Source organism: Mesoplodon mirus (genome assembly GCF_964341445.2).
Source record: "Mesoplodon mirus genome assembly, chromosome: 4".
NCBI classification, from domain to species: domain Eukaryota; kingdom Metazoa; phylum Chordata; class Mammalia; order Artiodactyla; family Ziphiidae; genus Mesoplodon; species Mesoplodon mirus.
The window spans coordinates 34,145,412-34,169,794 of record NC_138979.1 but is presented as its reverse complement, the minus strand read 5'-3'; the positions used below and the strand labels follow the sequence as shown (position 1 = coordinate 34,169,794).

The 24,383-nt window shown below is 46.3% G+C and overlaps 1 protein-coding gene across 1 annotated transcript in view; it reads right to left on the bottom strand.

Annotated features, from left to right (window-relative positions):
- Positions 1-24,383, bottom strand: part of IL16 (interleukin 16) — a 107,883-nt gene that overhangs the window by 24,931 nt on the left and 58,569 nt on the right. Inside the window, exons 3-8 of the mRNA XM_082618481.1 lie at positions 20,566-20,674; positions 14,696-14,838; positions 12,239-12,349; positions 8,637-8,751; positions 3,208-3,281; positions 1,734-1,950 (exon numbers count right to left, since the gene is read on the bottom strand). Coding sequence (XP_082474607.1) covers positions 1,734-1,950; positions 3,208-3,281; positions 8,637-8,751; positions 12,239-12,349; positions 14,696-14,838; positions 20,566-20,674 — 769 coding nt within the window. The remainder of the gene's footprint in view (positions 1-1,733; positions 1,951-3,207; positions 3,282-8,636; positions 8,752-12,238; positions 12,350-14,695; positions 14,839-20,565; positions 20,675-24,383) is intronic.

Below are 24,383 nucleotides of genomic sequence, written 5' to 3'. Positions count from 1 at the left end.
ACAGGCTCCGGACGCGCAGGCTCAGCGGCCATGGCTCACGGGCCCAGCCACTCCGTGGCATGTGGGATCTTCCCGGACCGGGGCACGAACCCACGTTCCCTGCATCGGCAGGCAGACTCCCAACCACTGCGCCACCAGGGAAGCCCGAGAAAGACCTTCTTATGGTTTGCTCCTGGCACCTGTGATTTACAAAGCACAGTTGTGAGTATTTTCACCTCTGATGCTGGTCCTCCCAACGTCCCATGAGGGTAGCCATGGGCAACTGTTAGCAACCCTGTTTGATGGATGAAGAACTTTGGCTGTGATATGGTCCACAAACAAAGGTCAGAGCTCTTTGCCGAGATCAGGTTTCCTGACCAGAGTGAGAGTTCTTAAGCCCTGCGGGCATCAGAATTGCCTGGGGTACTTATATAAAAGTTATAGATCCCCGGGCCTCTCTTCTAATACAGTGGAAGCGAAATCTCTGGGGGTAGAGATTAAGAAGCTGTGTCATATACATATGGCAATCCAACAAAAACCCTGCCTATGGTATTTCTGATGCCAGTGATCTGAGGAAAAACCACCCCAAGGCCAGGGACCACGGAGACCAACAGGGGAAGGAAGAGAGCCATGTCTTCCCCATGTCCTGCTCAGTGAACTCAGGCCGGGAGTCCTGGACACAGCTGCTGGCGTGTGCCAGCACGTACTGACCTGTGCCTAGTATTCATGCCAGGCTTGGGGGCTCAGGGATGTCTGAGTCCTCAGGCTGCCTGCTGTCTACCCTCTTCATTCCTCATTCTTCTTCTACAACAGATCTCAAAGCCACCCACCCATCTTCACCTACCGTTCTCATCCTCTCTGATCCAATGGCTGCAACTGGTTCCCAAGCCTCCATTTTTTCACATTATAGGCCATTCTCTACAGACGCCTAGGAGATGTTTCTTTTAAAGCATAAGCTGATTGATTATGTCTGTGCTTAGAAATCCCTCAAAGACTCCCAATTGCAATTATAAGAGAATCTAGCGGCAAAGTCCCACAGGGTCTGTCTCTTTGCCTCCACCAGATTCTCCAACACCACTTCTCAGGCTGCCCACCTCGCTGCAGCCACACTGGCTTTCCCTCTGTCCCTACAAGCTGAGCTGGTCCCTTTGCGGGAGCCGCCTCCTCTTCATTCTCCAGGTCTCAGCCTAGCTGCAATCTGGCAGGGGAGTCTTGCTGAGCCCCCTGCAGTTAGCATCCACCCTTGGGGGGTGTGAAGGGACTAGATGCCAATCCCCAAATGCCTGCGCTTGAGAGGATCTCAATTTTCTGGCACAAGTGAGAAAAAAAGTGTCCCAGAGAGGGCAAGTGATTTGCCCAAGGTCTCTTAGCAGATTAGCTATAGAGCTACAACCCCTGGTCTAGTGTGTGTGTGTGTGTGTGTGTGTGTGTGTGTGTGTGTGTGTGTGTGTGAGAGAGAGAGAGAGAGAGAGAGAGAGAGAGAGAGAGAGAGAGAGAGAGATTTGTGTTTGCTTCCTTTTGTTTTATTTTATCCACTGCACTGGGACATGTTGACTGAATTTGGATTGTGTGTCCCGGGCTTCTGTTAACAAACAGAGCCCTAGACCTTGGGGCTAAACAGCAGCCGTAAAATCTGCTAAAGGACAATGCCTGGGCCTGTTTCCAGCCAAAGAAAGTCTGGGAGATAGCTCAGTGGAGGGAGGCCCAGGCAGAGGGCGGAGGAGGACAGCGGGGCCCCCAGGAGGCCAGCCTACCTTTCCTCAGGGACACCTCCACCAGGATCCTGTAGTTGGGCTTGGCACTGCTGGCAGGCGCTTCAGGGCTTTCCAGGATGAAGGAGTTGCAGTCCTTGGTGACACAGGTGCTGGAGCTCAGGGAGCGGCACAGTGTGGGGGATAGGCGGCTGCTTAGGGAGTGGGGGGCCGTCAGGCGGGTCCTCACCGTGAGGGCGAGGAGGCCCTTTTTGGCTTGCTGGAAGGAAAGAGAGAGGGCCACGGCTTCCAGCAGCAGCTCGGGGCAAGGGCAAAAGCCCGGGCCTTTGTGGGGAACAATAGCAGAATGCTTTTTAAAGAAATGTGGCCACATGCGGGTGTGTGTGTGTGTGTGTGTGTGAGAGATACAGAAATGTGTGTATACATATACATGACATATATTTGTATGTCTGGATATGGATATGACATCTTATATACATACGTATATATACATTATATACATTTCGTATATACATACGAAATATATACATATATATGCCAAAGAGATAGAGTCTTGAATTGAACTAACTAGATGGAGACTCAAAAAATATCTTTCAGTGACTGTCTTCGAAACTTTAAAGATTGTAATATAAATACATAGAATGTTATACCCTGAGAAAACCATAATTCAAAAGGACATGTGTACCCCAGTGTTCATTGCAGCACTATTTAGAATAGCCGGGACATGGAAGCAACCTAAATGTCCAACGACAGAGGAATGGATAATGATGTGGTACATATATACAATGGAATATTACTCAGCCATAAAAAGGAACAAAACTGGGACATGTGTAGAGACGTGGATGGACCTAGAGTCTGTCATACAGAGTGAAGTAAGCCAGAAAGAGAAAAACAAATATCGTACATTAACACATATATGTGGAAGCTATAAAAATGGTACGGATGAACCTATTTGCAGGGCAGGAATAGAGATGTAGAGAACAAACATGTGGACACAGGTGGGGAAGGGGAAGGGGGGACAAACTGGAAGATTAGGATTGACCTATATACACTACCATGGATAAAATAGATAGCTAGTGGGAACTGGCTGTAAAACACAGGAAGCTCAGCTCGGTGCTTTGTGATGACCTAGATGGGTGGGATGGGGGGGGGAGGTGGGAGGGAGGTCCAAGAGGGAGGGGATAGATGTATACATATAGCTGATTCACTTCATTGTACAGCAGAAACTAACACAACATGGTGAAGCAATTATACTCCAATAAAAAAATAAAATAAAACCATTCTATAAACCTGAAATAGTTGATACAGCCCCCGACAACAGTCCTGATTACACTATTATTTTCAGAGTAAGGCCTTTTTTGAACAATGTGCCTAGATCAGTGTCAGCAAGATGCCCCACGTAAAGGAGCCCACATTTGGAATTTGTAGGTTTGAAGGAAGGAGGGTGATGCTGGGAGCTTGCTTCCTTTGTCTGAAGGCCCCAGAGTTTGGCCATATATTGATAATAAATGGTCACCTTGAACTTCTGCAAAGCATCCTGATGTGTGAGTCCAGCCATCGATTCCCCATTAAGTTCCAGAATTTCATCACCTGTTGGGAGAGGGAGAAATTGTAGCTGAGAAGAGTTTTGCCCAATCAGGAGGCGTTATCCCTTAAACTCTAGTGCCCCCACCCCCCGTCCAGGTTCCTGTGAGATGTACAAAGCATCACAGAGAACATCTTTTCGTTCAGGGCTCTCCCCCTGGGAGGTGGGCAAGGCAGTGGTGCTGGGCCTTCTCTGGCACCACTTACTTTCCAGGGTGAGATCCAGGGTCCTTAGCCAGGCACACAAGGCCTGGCCCAATCGGCTCCCTGCCCACCTCTGGGTTTCACCTCTTTCCCTCCTGCCTCTCAGCCCCTCATGCCATTCGCTCCCCTGGACCATTTCCTGATGCCACACACCTGCCTTTCCCACAGTGGTCTGTGCAGTTCCATGCTTGTTTCCGTGCCATCTTCCTAACTAAAATGTACATCTCCTACCTTCTTCACCTACCACTTCTTAATCTCTTGGTCTCTGCAGACTTTGCACTCTCGTGGCACCCAGAACCTACCACTCTCACAGCCCTTGTCACCCCGGTGGTCATCGATGAACTGTGAAAGTCTCTCCCTGGGGATGGGGCTTTGTTACGTCAGAGGCTGTATCCCCAGGGCCAGTTCTGGGTGAGGCCTCCACAGTGCCCAGTAAATGTGGGTTGGATGTGATGTTTCCAGAATGCAATGTAGGGCCCATGTTACAGAAGAGGAAAGTGGGCTCAGAGAAGTCCAAAGTTCATATGGTAAAAGGAGTTAGGACTCAGAGCTTTTTCCTCCTATACACCTAAGAGAAGAATTTTTTCTGTATCCAGAGATCCATTTTTATGGGGATGGAAAACCACTTTCGCCCATTCATTCCCTCTATTCAGTACATAAACAGAGAGCGCTGTCTCTGTATTTAACACTGTGCTGGGAAATTCAGATGCAAACATTATTTTTTACACGGGTTTCTGGCCTGCGTGCCATTGGGTGAATCTGCTGTCACTTAATTATGGTCCCATTGTAGAGAATCCATCTTTTTTCTCTGGTTGTTTTTAATATATATATATATTTTTGTCTCTGATAGTCTGAAGTTTCACTAGGATGTATTAGGGTGCTACCTCATACTGAAGTTTGCATAATTCTGGAAAATTCTGGATAATTCTGGAAAATTTTTAACCACAATCTCATCGCCTATCACTTTCCCTCTTTTATTCTATTCTTTCTTTCTAGAATTCCCATTAGATTATTTTGGACCGTCTCAACCTATTCTGCACGTTTCTCTAGTGCTCATCATTTTCTTCTCTATTGTTCTGTGTGGCCTACTGGATAATCTCCAGATCACAAGTTCTCCTTACAGTTGCATTTATCTACTGTTTAACCCATCCGTTGAGTTTGGTTTTTTTTTTTTTTCAATGACTTTGCTTTTTTTTAATTTCTAAAAGTTATTTTTTTCACAGCCATTTATTTTTCATTGTGTTCTGTTCTTATTGTTTTTCTATTCCTTCTCTTATCTTTTTAAAGATCTTATATGTTGAGAAATGATCACCACAATAAATCTAGTTAATATTAGTCACCACACCTGGTTACAAGTTTTTTTTCCTTGTGATGAGAACTTTCAAGAGCTAGGCTTTTAACAGACTTGTGGTTGCCCAAGTGGATTGGGAACTTTGGATTAGCCGATGCAATCTAGTATATATAGGATGGATAAACAGCAAGGTCCTCTTGTATAGCACAGGGAACTATATTCAATATCCTGTGATAAACCAGAATGGAAAAGAATATGAAAAAGAATATATATGTGTAGAACTGAGTCACTTTTCTGTACAGTAGAAATTAGCACAACACTGTAAATCAATTACACTTCAACAAAATTAAAAAAAAAAAAGCTCTACCCTCTTAGCAACTTTCAAACATACAATAGAGTATTACTAACTAGAGTCACCCAAGATTTATTTATTTTATAACTGGACATTTATACCTTTTGACCGCCTTCACCCAATTCACCCTCCACCCCTCCCCCATTCTGGCAACCACCAATCTGTTCTCTATAGCTATGAGTTAGGTTTTTTGTTTTGTTTTGTTTTGTTTTTTTAGATTCCATATATAAGTGTGATTGTATGGTGTTTGTCTTTCTCTTCTGACTTATTTCACTCAGTATAATGCCTTCAAGGTTCATCCATGTTGTCCCAAATGGCAGGATTTCATTCTTTTTTCTGACTGAACAATTGTAATCTTTATTTTCAACTCATTTTTAAGGGGAGCTTGTTTTTCTGTGGAATTCCCACACCCCTCAGGTGGCTACTTTTATTTTTTTCCTTTATTTTCAACAGGCACCCCGGGGTCTCAGGACTGGTTCAGGACCAGCAGTAACATTAGCTCCTCAGCTCGGGAGTCCTGAGCTGCAAGGGCTGACGGCTGAGGTTGCACACTCACCCTGACACGGGTTTGGCTCTTCATTTTCTCGAGCGAGATGTTTTTTCCCCACCCAAGGGCCAAGGACAAAATTACGTTTCCTTGTTGCTTCCCTGGGCTTGCTGGCCTTTCATGAGGGCAGCTCTTCAGTATGAAGGCTTTCTACAGGTTCTCAGAGGGTCCCAGGGCCCAAGACCGCCTCTCCTGCCCCAGCCCCTGGATCTTGGGCCCCATAAGCAGCTCCCTATACTATCACGTCATCAACTCCTGGGAATGTCACGAATGTCATGCTTAGATGTAAAGTGGTTTCTTTGTGTCTTAGAAGGTGGGTGTTTCCATTTCTTTCTTTAGAGTTCGGATGTGCTGTTTTAGCCAACTTGTGTCTATGACAATAAAGGGGTGGGAAGCATATTCAGATCAGATTAACCTGTTAAGTTGCTAAAACTAGACAAGAAAAATAAAAGTTTCGGTCCTTGTCCTTATAAGATTCCAAGTTGAGGTGTGACAACTGACAAATTAAAAATAATCAAAATATAACTAAGTACGTGCTGAAGGCAGGATCTACAAAGAACACACTTCAGAAGCATCCATTCTTTATGACACAAGAGGCTGAACTTGTCTTCAGATGATTAGAATGTCCATCCCAAGGGGGCCACATGCTCTGGGCCCTCCAGAGAGTCCTTAGCCTTATTTGGCCATATCTGGTGGAAGGTGAATAGCCTCGGTTTTGCCTTATAAATCTTACACAATCATTTTTTTTGCAAAGGGAATACAAATAAAACATTCTTAGCCTTGATCTGGACACCAAACTTTTGTTGCAACTGACATCCCCCGGGAATTCAAGGGTATATTCTAAAACTTCACTTTTGAAAGAAGTTACAAAAGGCAATTTGGTCAATTATTTGAGGCTAGAATCAAGGACTGCAGACTAGCTGAGTGTCCTTTTCACCGAATTCTTACGATCACTATTAACTAAGTGAGACAAATACCCAGAAAGAAAAAGAATGAAGCTTGGCTTGGGCAGGCTTCTCTCTTCTGGCCACTTCAATTCTTCCTCCACCTTTTAGTCAAACACAGAAAAGTACAGAAGATAATGAAGCAGACCGGCCCGTCTCAAGATTCTGATCCCACTTTCCTTCCTTTCTCTCAATGACTCCTCTGCGTGCCTCTTGATTTAGCTATCCCCCTCAAGCCTTACCTCGGCCCTCTTCTCTCTCCTCTCTTCCCTGCTTCCTGCATCCACTCCATAACTTCAGCTGTTTTCCAAATGACCCTAAAAATCTACATTCAACCCTTATTCCCTTCCTGAACTGGAACCCAAATTTTCATTCGCCTGCTGGACAGCGCCACCTAGTGCTCACCTGGAGACTTCACTCCGCTCTGCTGCTCAAACCTAAATACCCTCATTTGCCTTCTTTTGCTCCCCTTCCTCCACCTCCTGTTATATCTAATTCATCATCGTTCTCTAGTTTACTAAGATCAGACGCCGTTACGTGTTCTCTGACCTCATTTGCCACCTCCACAGAAGCCGTTGTTTCCCCCATCAGCATCTTTCTCCTCCCAGGGTTACAGCCTCAGGGCAGACCCTTAAGAGCTGGAGCCTGGCTCTTACAATAGCCTCTGAACTGGTTTTACTGCTTCTGGTGTCTAGCCAGCCCACTTCATCTTACACTCAGCTTCCTGAATCAACTAAAAACCCTGGTCCTAGCTGGTCCCTCCCAAATTATAAAAAGCTTCAAATGCTCCCCACTGCCCATACAATAAAACCCGTACGCATAATGTTAGAGTTGGCAAACTTTCTCTATAAAGAGCCAGATAGTAAATATTTTAAGCTTTGCAGGCCACATGCTCTCTGCCGAAACTACTCAACACTGCACAAAAGCAGCCATAGACGAGAGGTCAATGAGCGAGCATGGCTGTGTACCAATAAAACTTTTCTAAGGAGGCTGAAATTTGAATTTAATTTTCACAAAAGAATCCAAACTTCTTTTGACTTTTTTTCAGCCATTTAAGAGACATGAAAACTCTTCTTCGTTCGGGAGCCTTATAAAAATAGGCAGTGGGCCAGATGTGGCCTGCAGGCTGTAGCTGGTCAACCCTGCCCTGAACAAGTTAGGTTATTAAGGGTGGTTCGGCTCGCAGCAGAGTTTACAGAAACTGGCCTGACAGAGAAGGTAAGAAGGTTGTGAAATCACTTCTCTTTAAAGATCCACGTGTAGCCCAGTGTCAGACCTGCAGCATCTTCCCTCTGCTCCCTGACTAACTGCCCCGGAATTTTGCCTCCCAGTTAGAACCTGGAGATCTCCTGGGGCCAAGCCTACACGTGACTGTGGGGTAGGATTGGGGGTGGGGAGAAAACCCTCCCCTCCAGGACAAGGGGACAGGGAGGGGCACTCAGGGGACACCTCAGCACCCTGGGCCCCTTCCTCTCAGGATGGCCAGGGGCTTCCCTCCCTGGAAGAGATGAAAAAGCTGGAGGGAGGTAGTGGATGGGAGTAGGGTGGGTAGAAGGGGAGGGGGGGGCAGCTGGGCGGATCCTGAGCTCCTTAATAGAAGGAACCTGTCTGATAATCCTCTGTATTCTTAGAGGCCAGAACAGGGCAGGCTCACAGAGGACTCACTGGAAGCCCTGGGCCTGGTTCCCCGTGTCTGTGGGCTGGGGAGGGCAGAGAAAACGAAACAAGGGGGATGTCGATGGCTGCCAGCAACGCAGAGGGGCCTTGACAAGCAAAGGCGCAAGAGGGCTGGAAGGGGTCTTCTGACCCAGGCCAGTAACAGGACCGAGACTGAGTGTGCAAACACACCCAGCCAACGTGCCAGGCCTGACGGAGCCATCGGGGCCTGCAGACCCCCGAATTCACACAAGCTGGATTCTGAAGGCTCAAGACACATTTCACTTTCCCGGTAGCTTCTACCAGTAGCCTAGTGATTCTGCTTTTGATTCCACCAACATCACCTAGTAAAGGCTGGGAAATCTACCTTCTTGTAGCCTTCCATCGGCTGCCGCTGCTCCCCCCGCAAAGATGGTTTTAACGTAAATTCCAATGGGGCCATAAATGCTGTCTTTTCCTCCAACGATGCTGAAGCCCAGGCCCTGGGAAAGAAAAGGAGAAGGTCAGATTTCGGAGTGTTCCATGTCATTCACCGGGCTGCCATGTCCTGAGGCCCTGCCCCAGCGCTGAACAAACGACTCAGGGAGGAGAGGGGTGTCCTTGGTCTTAGAGGTCTTGGGACCTAACAGAAGGATGGGAAAAAAGGCCACGCTGGGCTGTGTCGTGTCTGGAGCTTTCTCACGAGTCTGATGCTCCCCACACAGGGGGAGTCTGAATGGAGACTAGCAAGCACCCTGACTAGCAATTCTGGGCAGATCACTTCCTGTCTCTGAGCTTCAATTTACCCCCTTGGAAAATGATGCTGACATCGCCAAACTCATAGCGTTGTGTTTGAATATTAACTAAGACATCCAGCAACCACAACTAACACACCAACCCCAGTAATCATAAAAGCAGCAGCTGACAATGGAAGAAGCATCTCTTCTCCTACCAAAAGCTGTTCACTCCCCTTCTGTTCTGCATCCCACCCCCGCCCCTTCTCAAGGAATTTACTACAATCTTGTGCTCTCCCTCCTGCTCCTGCAGTACCACGAGGTCAGGAGCTGCCAGGTGGCAGCAGAGAGGAGGCCAGAGGCCGGGGAAGCAAGAGAAAGATGTGAGTGAGGTCGACAGACAGCAGGAAGAGAAAGGCGGGCAGGTCCAGCTTTGCCTGTAGACCTGCAGTGAGTTAGGACAACCACCTAGGCAGACCCAGAGAGCAGCGAAGGAGGTGCACACACAGCCTGCTTTATTTGGTTGATGACTGAGAGCATCCTTCTTCTCAAGAAGGCTTAGCTTGGGTCGCAATGAATTCCTCTGGAGACTGTGAGCTCCCCGGAGGTGGTGAACGCATCTTATTTGTCAGTGTCTGCCCTCTGGATGCAGGTGCTCGGGAAACATATGTTATAGACTGAAGGCACGAAAGCTGGCTGGAGGCCGGGCCTTTGGATTCACCTTGCAAGCATGCCAGGAAGCAGTAAGCAACTTGGCTCCCAGGAAGACCCCTCTAAGTGATGGCTGCCAAGTAACAGCATCACTGCTCCTGGGCAATTTCTCCGAGGCCAGCAGCTGCTCGGAGCCGAGTGTGTGCATTGCCCCAGCATCACAGAGATGACAGGCCAGGCAGCCACCTTCAAGACCCTAAGGGAGCATGGCGAGCAGGGGCCAGACATGAAAGCTGTGTGGACAAAGTGCTGGTGTGAGCTTCTGGTGAAGGTGTGGCTGTTCCAGGATGGGAAAGAGCAGCTGTGTCCAGGAGTAGCATGGACGTAGGAAAATGAGAGGTAAGGCAGCTTCTGGGCTCCCTGTATGGGCTCCCAACTTCTTCCTGGCTGAAATAATTGCTCTAGACCCAAACTTTCACCCACCCTGGTGAGGCCGGATGGTGTAGTGGTTAAGAACAAGATCCAGGGGTCAGAAAGTCTTGGGTCATTGTCTTGGTTCATCTGCTCACTAACCAAGTGACCTTGGGCTAGTCCTGTAAGTCCCAGATCCTCAGTCTCCTCACCTATTAACAGGAGATACTAATAGGGTTTTGTGAGAATTAAAGGAATGATCCTTGCAAAGCCCTTAGCACAATGCCTGGGTTTTGGTCTCTGGTTTTATTGTTTTTGACTACCTCAGGCACTGGTGGAAGCTTCTAGCTCTGCTTCTTCCTCCTCCTACTTATCCCTGTTAATGATGAGGTCTTCGGTGTGGAGGTGTATCAGGAGGACAGTGGGAGACCCACCGTATTTCTAACCCATCGCCCCTGCTCTGTACTCCAGACTTCTGACACCGAACACCTTACGGCTCTCCATCAAGGCCATTTCAATCCACCCAGTGACACATCTGCCCACGAAATCTATTTACTGACTGTACAATCTATGCACACCGAGATGACTGACACCATTGTTGATCATCTTTGCGTGAGTGTTGGTACTCTTTTCCATTCTGCCTCCTTTTGAGCATTGCAAACCATCTAAAAGTCAACTACATTAAAAATGCTTCTACCTAAATTCAAGAGGGGACAAGCATTGTGATTTACAAATCAGAAAGAGGGGCTGTCTGGAGAAAATCAGCACTGGTGAGAGTGACCCCCTTGTGATTAGAGGAACAATCATCTCAGTACTTCCCACTTGTGTCTCCTCATTTATCTCTGCTGAGTCCCCAGGAGACAGGAGGGATGGGGGTGGAGGGGAGGACTCCAGACATATGGAGCCCTCCTCCAGGAAGACCATATCGATGAACAGATCTTCCCTCACACCACACACCAAAATCATATGAGGTGGGTAGAAACCTACCCTTCCATCATTTAAGCATCTCGGTTCCCTGGGCTGGCCTGAGAACTTTGCAGCAGCTGCCATGTCTATTTCAGAAGTTCTTCAGTGCCCGTGTCAACTCCATGTATGGGATGGCATGTCCTGGAAGCAATGCCAAGGAGCATTTGGGATGTCCCACCATTACACTGCTTTTGTGCCCCCCTTTTGATATTTCTCAGTTGTGGGGCAAAAATCAGTCTGAATATCTGAATTTGGGGAAGACACACGGACTGAATGTTTATGCCCCCATCCCAAATTAATACGTTAGGGGGAGCCTTTGGGAAGTCACTAAGCCATAAAGGGGGAGCATTCCTGAAGGGGGCAGGGACAGGTAGGGGTAAAAGATGAAGAGGTACAAACTACTATGTATAAAATAAATAAGCTACAAGGAAATATTGTACAGCACAGGGAATATAGCCAATATTTTACAATAACTATAAATGAAGTATAACCTTTCAACATTGTGAATCACTATGTTGTACACCTGACACTTATATAATATTGAACATCAACTATACTTCAATAAAAAAATAAGTAAAATAAAATAAAGGCAAAAACAAAAGAAAAGAAAGGCTAATTTGTTTATATATGTACTTGCTTTGTTTACAAAATATATTTATTCTAAAGAAAAGCACTGCCTTGGTCCAAAAAAAAAAAGAAAAAAAGAAAAAATGTGGAGCCCTCATGAATGGGATTAGTGCTCTTATAAAAGAGACCCCAGAGAACTCCCTTGCCCCTTCCACTATGTGTGGACACAGAGAGAACAAGGCATCCGTGAATCAGGAGAGGAGTCCTCAACATATGTGGCATCTGCCGGCACCTTCAACTTGGACCCCCAGCCTCCAGAACCGTGAGAAATAAATGCCTGCTGTTTAAGCCACCCAGTCTATGGTATTTTTACTATAGCAGCCTGAACTGACTATGATGATGTTTTGAAGTCAATCATCAGGTACAACTAACTTCTGGAAAATACTACACCAGGGAAAAACTGGGGAGCATTTGTCTTCCTATGACGTGCACAGTGCAGAGCAACCCTGACTGCCCCTCCCTGTGCCAGCATGAGAGCATCCGAACACTCATGTTCTGAACCAGGATCACCAGTCCCTCTCTCCACCCTTCCCGTGACATGACAGCTCCTCAGGAACCCGTGTCAACCCAGTAACTTCTGTTGGCCACAGTCCTTGCTCACCTTGGCCTGGCCCTTCATCAGCACGATGTTGGAGATGACGGATGCCTGGAGGCCCCCCAAGGGCTGCATGAGCTGAGCTGTGCTGAGCGACCGCATTGGCCTTGACGGGCCCTGGAACAAGGGACCAGGGTGGGGAGAGGATAAGTCAACAGGATGGCAGCACACGCCTTGCCGGGAGTAGGTACAGGGAAGGCCCAGCCGAGGAGAGGACTCTGATCCCCTCTCTCCTGAGGGAGAGGGGCCAGAGCATGGTGAATGGGGTGTGGGTGGGTGTCTGGTGGAGGGGGGCTGTTTTGGTGGTCCCAGGAGCCTGATCTCCCTGTGGACCAGCAGCCAGAGGCTCACTAAGACTTGTCATGGGAGTGGGTCCCGGTTCACGACACAGACCACGCTGCCCCAGGACAACGAGTCCCATAACCGGAGTCCCCAGCCCAGACTGGGAACCCAACAGCTACAGACACCCTCAACAGAATCCAAGCCACATTTATGGAGACCCCATTTTGTGCTAGGCACAGGGTGGTGGGCAAAGGGTCAGGAACCCAAAGAAGTGAAAACTCAGAATGTAAATTCCAGGGGGAGGCAGACAGGGGATTACCCACTTGCATAGGAGCAGGGGTGCCAAATAGACACACGCCCTGCGCCCCACAGGAAGTGCCGCGGGGAGGGGCAAAGGAGCATGGTGGTTAGGTCTCAGACTTGGGACCCCGGCTGCCTGGCTCTCCAACTATCAGCTGGTGACCTTGGGGAACTGACTTAACCCCTCTGTGCCTCGGGTTCCTTATCTGTAAAGTCACCTGTCACTTCGGAAGCTGTCTTTTTCTAACACTGGAACACCGATGATTCCCACTGGTGAGAGAAAAGCATAATAGCTCAAGGAAGGGAATGGAAGAGAGAAATGAAATCTTCAAGCATCTGATGTGTACCGTGTGGGGAGAATCAAACATGGCTTGACTATGGACCCTACAGGGGAGCTAAGACCCTACCATAAGTAATGACACCAACAAGGCATGTTGGGTGAGTCTGTAAGAGAAGCCCAGACACGTTACGATGGGCGTCAGGAAACGTATAAGGGTCAAGCACTTGGAGGACTCAGGAGAGCTCGCAGCGGAAGTAGTGCTAAGAAGGGTTTTGAAGGATGGGGTAGGGTTTGCAGGCTAGAGGTGAGGGAAGGGGACAGGGTGATGCAGACGGAGGGCACTGTATGCTCACAGGTGGCAGCAGGAGGCACTGCAGGTAGGTGCCTTGTGCCTCGGCCGGGGCTCAGGGACACAACGGGCTGGCTGGGGCGACAAGTGAGGGGACCCTGTGCTTCACACCTGCTTGGCTCCCAGACTGCAACCTCGTGCCCCATAGTGGGAAGGACATGGACTGGTGAGCCACACAGGGCTTGGTTTCAATTCTGGACCCTTAGGTTTTCAAGATGTGTGAACTCAGACCGCTACTCCTCTTGCCAAACCTCTGCTTCCTCACTGTACAATGGGGCTAATGTTACCCTCCTTTCTAAGCTCAGGAATTACAGTAAGTCCCCTACATACGAACTTTCAAGTTGCAAACTTTCCAAGATGCAAATGTGTGTGCCATCCATGTCAGGCGTGAGTGACATCACAGCTCGCCCTGCGTCTCCTGTTGCTGACGATCCTTCAGCTCTACCATCTCCCACCTCCTCTCCCTCCTCCAGTCAGTAACTCTTCTTGCCTGTTCACTCGATGCCAGTCCCTGTATGCCAGCTCTTGTACTGTACTACTGTACTTCTCAAGGTACTGTACTGTAAGAGTCAAAATGTTTCCTTTGTTTTTTGTGTTTGTTTTTTGTTTATGTATTGTTTGTGTGATAAGTATTATAAACCTATTCCAGTGCAGTACTATAGAGCCGACTGTGTTAGTTGGGGACCTAGGCTAACTCTGTTGGGCTCACGAACAAATTGGATTTACGAACACGCTCTCGGAACAGAACTCGTTCATGTGTAGGGGACTTACTGTAGAGGCAAAATGTGTAAAGCAAGTCACTATATCACAGGGGCTAAAAGCACAGGTTTGGAATCCTGAAGCTCTGACTTCGAGTCCCAGGGCGGACTCTTATTAGCACTGTGAATTCACATGTCTTCCTTAACTTGTCCTCACTTCCCTCGCCCTCCTCCTAGGATCGCTGTGCAGATGAAATAAACGGATCCACATAAAGTGCCAGTTCAGGGTCTGCATGGGTGGAATGTTCGCTGCACATTAGCTCCTCATAGCATCAAAGCATCCACAGTCACAAGTGCCTGGCACCCGTCGGCACTCATAGGTGACCATTCCTGATGTGGTTCTTTGCCTGAAGGCGCCCACACTCATGAAGCCAGCCCCTCCCCTCTGTAATTCTGTGGACATCAAACCACTAGGAAGGTCTCTTCAGCCACCGCTGAGTCCGGACCCCTCCCCCCTCTCCCTGCTCTCCAGGGTCCCCTGCCTTCGTTCTTACCACAGCCTTTCCTGCTGCACAGTCCAGTTGTTGAGAGAGAGACTTCCTGTTGCTACAGAGGGAATAAGGCTGCCTGTCTGCGGAAGCCGCCGATTTCTTGGTCATTGGAAAATCAATCTCTCCTGTGCAGTAGGGATTAACACCTAACCCAGGAGAGGAAAAAAAGGAAGAAATCATTTGTGCTGTCAGAAAGCAAAGCTCAAGGGAGAACAACATCAGCCCCGGCCAACGGCCAGCCCTCATGAACCAGCGGCCAGAGTGAACCTGAACCATGGAGCGCCCAGTGCTGGGTGCAGGATGCAGAGTGGGGGCCAATGAAGACGTAGTCAGCATTAGCTCCGTTCATGCTGTCTGCACCGCAGGGTGCAGGTGGGACTGTCACTTCCATTTCACCTCAGCTCAACTCGAGACAGTTGGCAAGGCATCTCCTACGTGTCAAGCAGGATGCTGGGCTCTCAGGAAATCACAATGCTCTGTCAACTCCAGTCCCTGCTGCCAGAGGGTTTTCAATCTCCACCCAGGAGGGAGAGGAGGGAGAGGAGGGAGAGGATGAATGCCCCCAGACAGGTAGAGCCAGAGGAGAGACCGGGCAGGAGCCTGGGGGATCTGCCATGGCAACATCCAACCTCCCGACAGCACCTGACTGCTTCTTACACACACGCACACGCACAGTCACACACAGGCACATACATACCCCTAACACAGGCAGGCAGAGTCAACTCTTGATTCTTTGGGGATCTAAGAAAATGCAAAACCATCATCTTCTTTTTCTTTTGGGGAAAACCCCAGACTTCCTTTCACCCAACCGGGAACTCTACCTCTTTCAGCTGGAAAAATCTGCAGAGATTCTCTGCTATGGCCCCTCATTGTCTAGATCAGTGTTTCTCAATTGAAATATAATACAAGTCACAGATGTAATTTGAAATTTTCTAGTAGCCACATTAAAAAAAAGTCAAAAGAAAAAGTGAGGTTAATATTAATCATGTACTGTATTTACTCCAATATACCTAAACCCTGTCATTTTAACATATAATACATAAAGTTATTAATGTGGTGTTTTGCATCCTTTTTTTGGTTGTGTGCTTAGTCTTTGAGTTGGGCGCATCTTTTACACTCTGAGCATTTGGACGAGCCACACTCCAAGCGCTCGAGATGTGAACAGTGGCCATGGTACTGGGCAGGGAGCACCCAGAGAGGGGCCGATTTTCCTAGCGTCCCTCCACAGTGAGTGGACAAGGCTTTGGTGGGAAATTCCCCAAGAGAAAGACACGAGATGGGTGGTGGTTCAGAGTGAAGAAGGGAGGTTGGAGCAGAGGCTTTGGTTTGCTTTCATTCTTAGAATGGGAAAGACTTAGGCTGAAGCCCAGGGTGGGCTGAGAATATGGGACAGAATGGGCATTCCTGGAGATGTGAGATCCCTAAGGGAAGAGGAGGAAGGGACAAAGGCCTGGGGGGGAAAGGAGGTGTCCTGGTCCATTGGCACTCCAAGTGGCTGGGGCAATGTTTCCCTGCCAGGACAGCTGCTCCCAGCAGCCGTCTCCACACAAGGAGGTGGTTCTCCCTGACTCACAGAGACCCTCTGACCCCAGAGGGGCCAGGAGAGAGAGGAAGACAGGAGGTTCAGAAAACCACGCCCCAGAAAGAGGGGACGAAGAATCCTGGAGCGGGGTTGGGAGGAGGGGCTACAGATGGTCCTAAATCTGTCTGTTCATCATGTTTATCTGGGTGTATATCATAAGTGGGGCAAATTTCAATGCCCCACCCAGACCTACTGAATCCATGTCTGCATAGATGGGGTCTGGGCGCGGGGGGGTCTCTGTGTTTATCAGGCTCCCCAGGCGATGCGTCCAGCTTTTGAGGAAACTTGAGGGAGTTCAGCTCCTTACTTCATCGTGAGGAAACCAAAACAAGTCTCCCATTCTCTCTGCCCACAGCAGTGCAAGGTGACTGCCATCTGAAGAACGGCAGCGGTGTACCATTTGGGTTCAGAGGGAATAAGGACAAGCAAACACGTGGCCAACTTGGATTGGTCCACAGGACAGAAGCACCTAGAGCCACAGGCAAGCACAGGGGGAACAGGCCAGGCAAACTCTGCTTCTACCCTCACTGATCCAGACAAAAAAAAAAAAAAAAAAAACTCGGGGGCTTCCCTGGTGGCGCAGTGGTTGAGAGTCTGCCTGCCATTGCAGGGGACACAGGTTCGTGCCTGGTCCGGGAAGATCCCACATGCCGCAGAGCGGCTGGGCCCGTGAGCCATGGCCACTGAGCCTGTGCGTCCGGAGCCTGTGCTCTGCAACGGGAGAGGCCACAACAGTGAGAGGCCCGCGTACCACAAAAAACAAACAAACAAACAAATTCGGGCTTTCTGTGGTTCCTGCTCCCACTATGAGTTCCAGTCAGCAAGGACATAGGCCCAGAGTCAGGACGAGCAGTCTCTCGAAAGCACTAACTGGTCTGAGCCCTCTCCTACTCTTTCAAAAAATTACTGGATGTGCTCCAACAGCAAGGAAATACATCAAGATTATCACCTTGAGTGGAGGAAGTTGAAATCAGTTAACATGTAGCACTGAGTGAGTTCACTGAAAATGTGGTTATAAAATCTAATGCAAAAACCAAAATAATTTTTGACAGGGAAACTATATATTTTGAAGATTATATAATAATAACGTGAGTTTCTAATATAAGTTTACATTGAATTATGAAATGGAAAAATAAATGGGAATGGGACTAGAGGTAAATAACACCATCTTCCATTAGGGGGACAATTTGGAAAATATAGTCTCAAGTATTATTAATTAATTAAACCTAATTGATTAAACTTAAAGGAAACTGGAAGTGGTGATAAAAATTAAATAAACCTTACAAATCACTGCAAAAACTAAACACACACACACAGAGCAAGAGGCAGAAAACAAATGACAAGTAACCATAAAAACAGAAAGTATAAAAAGAACATGAGTAAAAGCAAATATTAATTATAATACTAATGTCAATGGCTTAAGCTTCTCTCTTTAAAAAGATTGCCAGATTTGCTTTCGAGATCTAAGTGCATATCATTTGCAAGAGATAAACAAAATAAACAAAAAGTGTAAAATAAACGGATGGGCAGAAACTACCAATGAGTAATGCTGGAATCAGCCACCTAGAAAAAAAATCTATCTAGATTCTTGCTTCATAGCAAACACCAAAAATAAATTACAGATAGAATACATTTGAAAAAAAAAGGCAAATCATTTAAAAAACTAGAAAAAGCAACACTATGTAGAAATAATTTAATCGATGTGGTTGTATACTTAATAATCTTCATATTATATAACCTCAATGATTCTCTCCTAAATATGTAACCAAATATGATAAAAGAAACGTGTACAGCATGTATCTATAATTATTTTTTTTTTATTTTTTTTTTTTTGCGGTACGCGGGCCTCTCACTGTTGTGGCCTCTCCCATTGCGGAGCACAGGCTCCAGACGCGCAGGCTCAGCGGCCATGGCTCACTGGGCCGAGCCGCTCTGCGGCATGTGGGATCTTCCCGGACCGGGGCACGAACCAGTGTCCCCTGCATCGGCAGGCGGACTCTCAACCACTGCGCCACCAGGGAAGCCCTATAATTATTTTGTAAATGTTGATAAACTGGAAGCAACTTAAAGGTGTCATAGTGTAATAATTAAATAAGTATACATGAGAAAAAACTAGAAGAAAACACAGCCAAATATTTAATAGTTCTCTGGATGTGGAAGAAACTTTTAACATTAGACAGGAAAATTTGATGAATTTGATTAGATAAAGATGAGAACATCTTCATGCTAAAAAATTAAATTAAAAGAAAAATAACCAACTGAGGAAAGTATGTTCAGCAAATACAGCAGCCCAATATTAATTTTACCAAGAGACTTTTCATAAATTAGTGATAAAATAATGATCCTCCCAATAGAAAAATAGGCGCACTCAAAAGAAGGGAAATAAACAAATGAAGGAATGTTGAACTGCACCTGTGTAGAGAGGTGTTCTTTCCACTGATTTCACATGCACGTGAACCAGTCAGGGTTTGACAGAAGCAAAAGGCACACTCAGGTAGGACTTTGAGAAAGTGAATAAAGGGGCCATTTACAAAGAGTAGATGGGGCTTAAGAAAATAACAAGGCCTATTGAGGTACCTAGGAATTACCAAGAGCTGGAAGCTATTACCATCCCAGACCTGAAGGGGCACAGAGAGGAAATAGCATCACCAGGCCAGGGAGTGCTGGGACCAGGGCACTGTCAGAGCCACCAAAGCAGAGGGAGCAGAGAAACACCCCAGCGGTTCTCCCTTCCACCCTCCAGTCTCCCATTGATCCTCTCATCGACTGAACTCAGCTAGAAACCAGAGGGCCAGGGCACCCGGATGACGCCATCTGAAAGAGTCAGTGCCTGGGATGTAAGCAGGGCTGCTTCACGGGCATGCGACCTGTGAATTCACACAGAGCCCCAGACTTAGAAGGTATTCAGCTTGGTTTAATGCTCTGCTGTCGCCATTTTGAAATTCTTCATAATATTTGAACAGGAGTCCCACATTTTCATCTTACAATGATCCCCACAAATTGTGAAGCTGCTCCTGGGTGCAAAACAAGCCCCCCACCCCACCACACCAAAAAAGCAGACAATGGGAAAGGGAAAGAGGGAAATAGAGAAAAACCTGCATGGCAAATATTTTTTAAATTATCATCCAGTGTGGGCTATGATTGAAGAAATTGGTATTTGTATACATTATTAGAGTATTAGCTCTGGAAATTTGGAAGCCCAGATAAAAATCTAAGGTATATTTACCTTTTGAACCTCCATTTCTAGGATATTATGCTAAAGGAAAAAAAGTGATGAAAAAGGGCAACTAGCAGTCCAAAAATAGGAAATGATTAATATAATGATGATCCATCCTACAACAGAATAACACGAGGCTTAGAGAGTTTAAGGGATGTGCCCAAGGTCACAGAGATAATTATTTCTGGAAGCAGGATCTAAATCCAAGTGCCTTGGCTGCCAAATGTGAGCTCCTAACCACACATCAGTCCACTGCCTTGTATATTTCACCTAAGAAAATCACTGTAAACTCAGACAAAGTTTCATGGACAACCTCAGTAATGTTAATTATGTTAGCAAAAAGCTGAGAATAACTTACCTATCTAATAATAGGGAGCAGGCTAACTAGATTATGTACATAATGAAACACTATTTATCCACTAAAAATAGTGTTTACAAAAGAATTCCCAATGACGTGAGGTCAAGGGTGTGTGTGTGTGTGTGTGTGTGTGTGTTTTCTATAGGCGTATATAGGCACAGGAGGGAAATAATTGACAATGTTAACATAGATTGTCTCTAATTAGGATTTGGCACTGTTTTAATTTCTTCATGCTTTTCTGCATTCTTCACATTTTCCCGACTTTGCATTAGCACCATTCTCTTTGCAACAACCAAGAATCACGACATCTTCCAGCCCCAGCTCCCATCCTATTCCAGATGAGGTGACAGAGGCCCTGAGAGAGACAGTGGCCTTCCTAAGACCAAGGAGCATCTTGGATGACAGAGCAGGTGTAAAGCCCTCGTCTTTTATCTTCTGTGTCAGGTCTTCCCAACTTGGCACTTGAAGTCCATCTAGAAGAGAAGTTGACTAAACCACAGAGAGCTCTGTCAGCAAGGGCAGAGGTGCTCTAGCTGGCCAGGACATTCACACGCAATGAAGGGTGCTCTCAGAGGGGTAAGCAGACCACCATCTTGGGCTAGTCCAGCTGGACAAGCAGAGACCCACCCTCCCCCAAATCTCCAACATCACTGATATTCTCGATATTCAGCAAGATCTAAGCCCTGCTCCTGTAGATGGTTCAATGACACACTTACTGGTTGAGTTGCTGCGTGTCCTTTGGTGACAGGCTTTGGGAAACAGGAAGTTACTACTTTGTGCATCCAGTTTTCCAGACTTTTCTCGAGAGGAAGGTGTAGAAGCTTCCTGCAAAACAATTTCCATCTTTTATTCAGCAACTTAGAACAGAAAAACTGAGATTTCGACACTGACCGTGGAAGTACTTGTCAGATTGTCTGTCTCCTCCACTAAATTACAGGCTCTGTGAGAGCAGGGACTTAGAATTACTGTCATCCATTAACTCATAGATATATTAATTCAGTTAATAAAGAATATGAAAATATCATATCTTTATGTGACAAAGAATACAAATTATAATAAAGAATGGATAGAGATTGCATAAATGTTGAACTAATGCAATAAATGTTGAATGATTATGTCAGCTATTACATGTCAGGTTCTTTGTTAGGCATTAGGGATTTAGCTGTGAACAAGACAGAGAAGGGCACTGAGAAAAGGCATTTTCATGACGGAAGGCCAACAGCAAACAAGCAAACAGATAAAGGTGAAAGATAATGACAGAGAATAATAAGTGCTACCAAGAAAAGAACTAGAGACTGACGCGAACGGGAGGCTGGTAGGAATGTGTTAGAGAAGATGATCAAGTAAGTTCCATCGTTCTGGCACATTATAGGCACTTAGAAACAGTCATTGAAAGAATATTATATAAAGAGATTTCTTAATATTGAACCATCCATGCATTCTTGAGTGGATTACAATTTTCTTATACTGCTGATTTCTCTCCGTGAAGATTTCATTTAGGACTTGAAAAATCAATATTCTTAAATTAAATTTGGTTATCATTCTGTTATTCTTTTTCTACCTTGCCATATTGATCCAATTTTCCCTGCTTTTTTATACTAATAATTTGGGAACTCATTGTACTGAGTCTATAAGTAGTATGTATTAAACCACGTACTTGAACTCATCTCTCTATCAGGGTCAGTGATGAAATAGAAAACATATGACCCTAAGATGAGAATCTGAAACAACTTTCACGCACCCTCTCCTCACCCTGGTATTTTAGAAACAGAGGACAGATGGACAGAAGGCTAGAGGTTAACAATGAGGATAATGGTATTAATTATTTTACTTCTCTTCCCAGAACTACTTTTTGTATCTTTTTTTATTGCATAACTTTATTAGTCACAATGATCTTGACTTAATTCTTGAGTTATGTTGGTTTTATTCCTCACAACCATAATCCTTAGGAGAGAAAGAGAGAGTGTGTGTATGTGTGTGTGTGTTCTCAGGAAAGCTGTGCAGATGGAAAGCTCTCTGAATATTTTCATGTCTGAGAATGTCTTCCTGTGGTCATCACACTTGAATGATTTGCTGAGTATAGAATTTAGGGGTATTGGTTATCCTATCTAGAAACGCTAGTTGGCTCAAATGCTACCTGGGATTTAGTGTTTTAGCATAGAGGTTTGCTAGGGGTACCTGCCACCCTTTTCTGACAGGTCTTTCTTTTTCAAAGCCAGGCTTGGCAGTGCCAGTTAATTTGGCAGTGCCCTCCCAAAGTGTGCCAAGTGCCTGCCGACTTCCAGCACCTGGTACATTTCCCAGAGTGGAAGGAGGGAGGATCTACCGCTGCCTCTCACTATGCACCAAGTAACCCATCCTCCCCTCCAGCCCCCAGCATTGTGAGCTGGTAGGTATTGGGGTTGAGGGGTCTGCTGGCCCCTGTCCCACTCATTCCCCAGGCCTTTCCCTCCCGTGTGGTCAACGGCAGGCTAACAAGCCCTTCCCTCAATCCAGTCTCACCTGCACTATGTCATGCAGAAAGTTCTCATGGGTTCCAGAATGTGGTTGGCCCCTTTCCGTGGCTTCCTGTTCTGACATGCTTTTCTCCCTATTGGTAGTTTTTTGTTTTTTGTTTTTTTTGATAGAAATTTCTAAGAGGTGGGGGAGTTAATAAAGTGTACTCTGTAACCGTCTGAAGCCAGAAGTCCACTCACAGCCTTTTTTTCTTTTTAAAACTGTATCCAGTTCTGACACAAGGGGATCCTGCAAGAAACCACATATCAATTCCCTTTTATTTCTTGTACACATCAACGTTAAAATCAGAGAACTCATCTTCCTAGACATTCATTTTCCTTTTCACCAGCAGATGGCGCTATATTAACCTGACCAAAATTATCTTCTCTAACCAGGGTAGCCCAGGAAATGTTTTAAAGGAGAGAACAGGGATTATATGGAAGGTGGTTTAGTTCAGTTGAATTCTTGAGACTCCATATTTCTAGGACTTAGCAAAATGACTGGTTCTTTGAATTAGCTGTTTCATACGATATGGTAGTCAAAAGATATTTCTTAGCTCCAATAGATTCTCGAGGTCATGTCCTAATTCTAATATCAAGACGGCCCTCTGGCATTATTCCCACCTCTTCATGTTCTCCAGTGAGACTATGAAAGTAAATAATAACATGTTATTTCAGTAGCTCTTTTGGATTCGCTGATAAAACAGCCAGTATGTCTACTTGTTTGAAGTGAAGCCTTATTTGCAAAGTACAATTGAAATGTATTTCCCCCCAAATATCTAGTAAGATGAAGATAAATAAGTAAATGAGGTAAACACAAAACATAGAATACTAAGTATCTTTTTTTTCTTTTTTCTTTTTGCGGTATGTGGGCCTGTTGCGGCCACTGTTGCGGCCTCTCCCGTTGCAGAGCACAGGCTCCGGACGCGCAGGCTCAGTGGCCATGGCTTCCAGGCCCAGCCGCTCCGCGGCATGTGGGATCTTCCTGGACTGGGGCACGAACCCGTGTCCCCTGCATCGGCAGGCGGACTCTCAACCACTGTGCCACCAGGGAAGCCCTATTCATTCTTTTTAATCATAAAACCCTGAGCATAATGTTTCTCCACGAGATATGCACAGTGGGATAGAGCAGATAAAGAGTCATGAGGCCAGCAGCATTAAGCCTCTTATGACCCTGGACTGGTCAGTTGATTGTTTGGTCTTGGTATCCTCTTTTGTAAGGTGAAGGGGTGGACTAAACAACTTCTATAACCACGTTCGGCTCCATACTTTTGAATGTAACTGATGATTATGTTTAAAGAGCAAAAGGGTTACTGTCCTCTCTGAAATGATCACATGTCAGAAGATCATTCACAAGGACAAAACATCCTCCTTTGGTTCCCTGGCCCCTCTCCGTCTGGCAAGGATGTCCTGGGTGGAGTGGTTTCTCAACAAAGGAGTCTCTGTAGGAGCCCCTACGAACATTTGCACAGAACAGCTCCCCCACCAGTCCACAGAACAGAACTCTTCTATTCTTGCTCCCAAGGTGGGGCTGCTCTTGAGGCCAAGGATTTGTCACTGAGGTCAGAGGCTGGCAAAGTCATTTCCAGACACATTTCCCCTTGTTCTCCTCAGAGACTGCAACCCAGAGCAGCAGTTCTGTGGGTGGTGTACCCCATCATTACCTGGGTGGGAGTCTCTACATGTATCAGTCCCACTGGTGCCTGAGTGGGGAATGAGGTAGACTGTCCAGAGAGCCCTCCCAAAGTAAGGACCAGTCACATAACTGCTAGGACTTAACAGCCAACTCCAAGAAATGGAAAAAACCCATGATCTGCATGTAACCAAGGAATAAACCTGGAATGAAGACGCAGAATTCTGGGGCATTTTTTTCTACAAGCAACATTATTCTGGAGTCTAAACTGTTCCCCAAAGGTTACAAGGCTCTATTACTCTGTTAGAAGGGTTCATTTTGTATACAGACCCTTAACATTGCTGACACAGCTTGATGCTTCTGGAGCTTGGTGACTGCATTCCTCTTACATACAAGCCTTTCCATT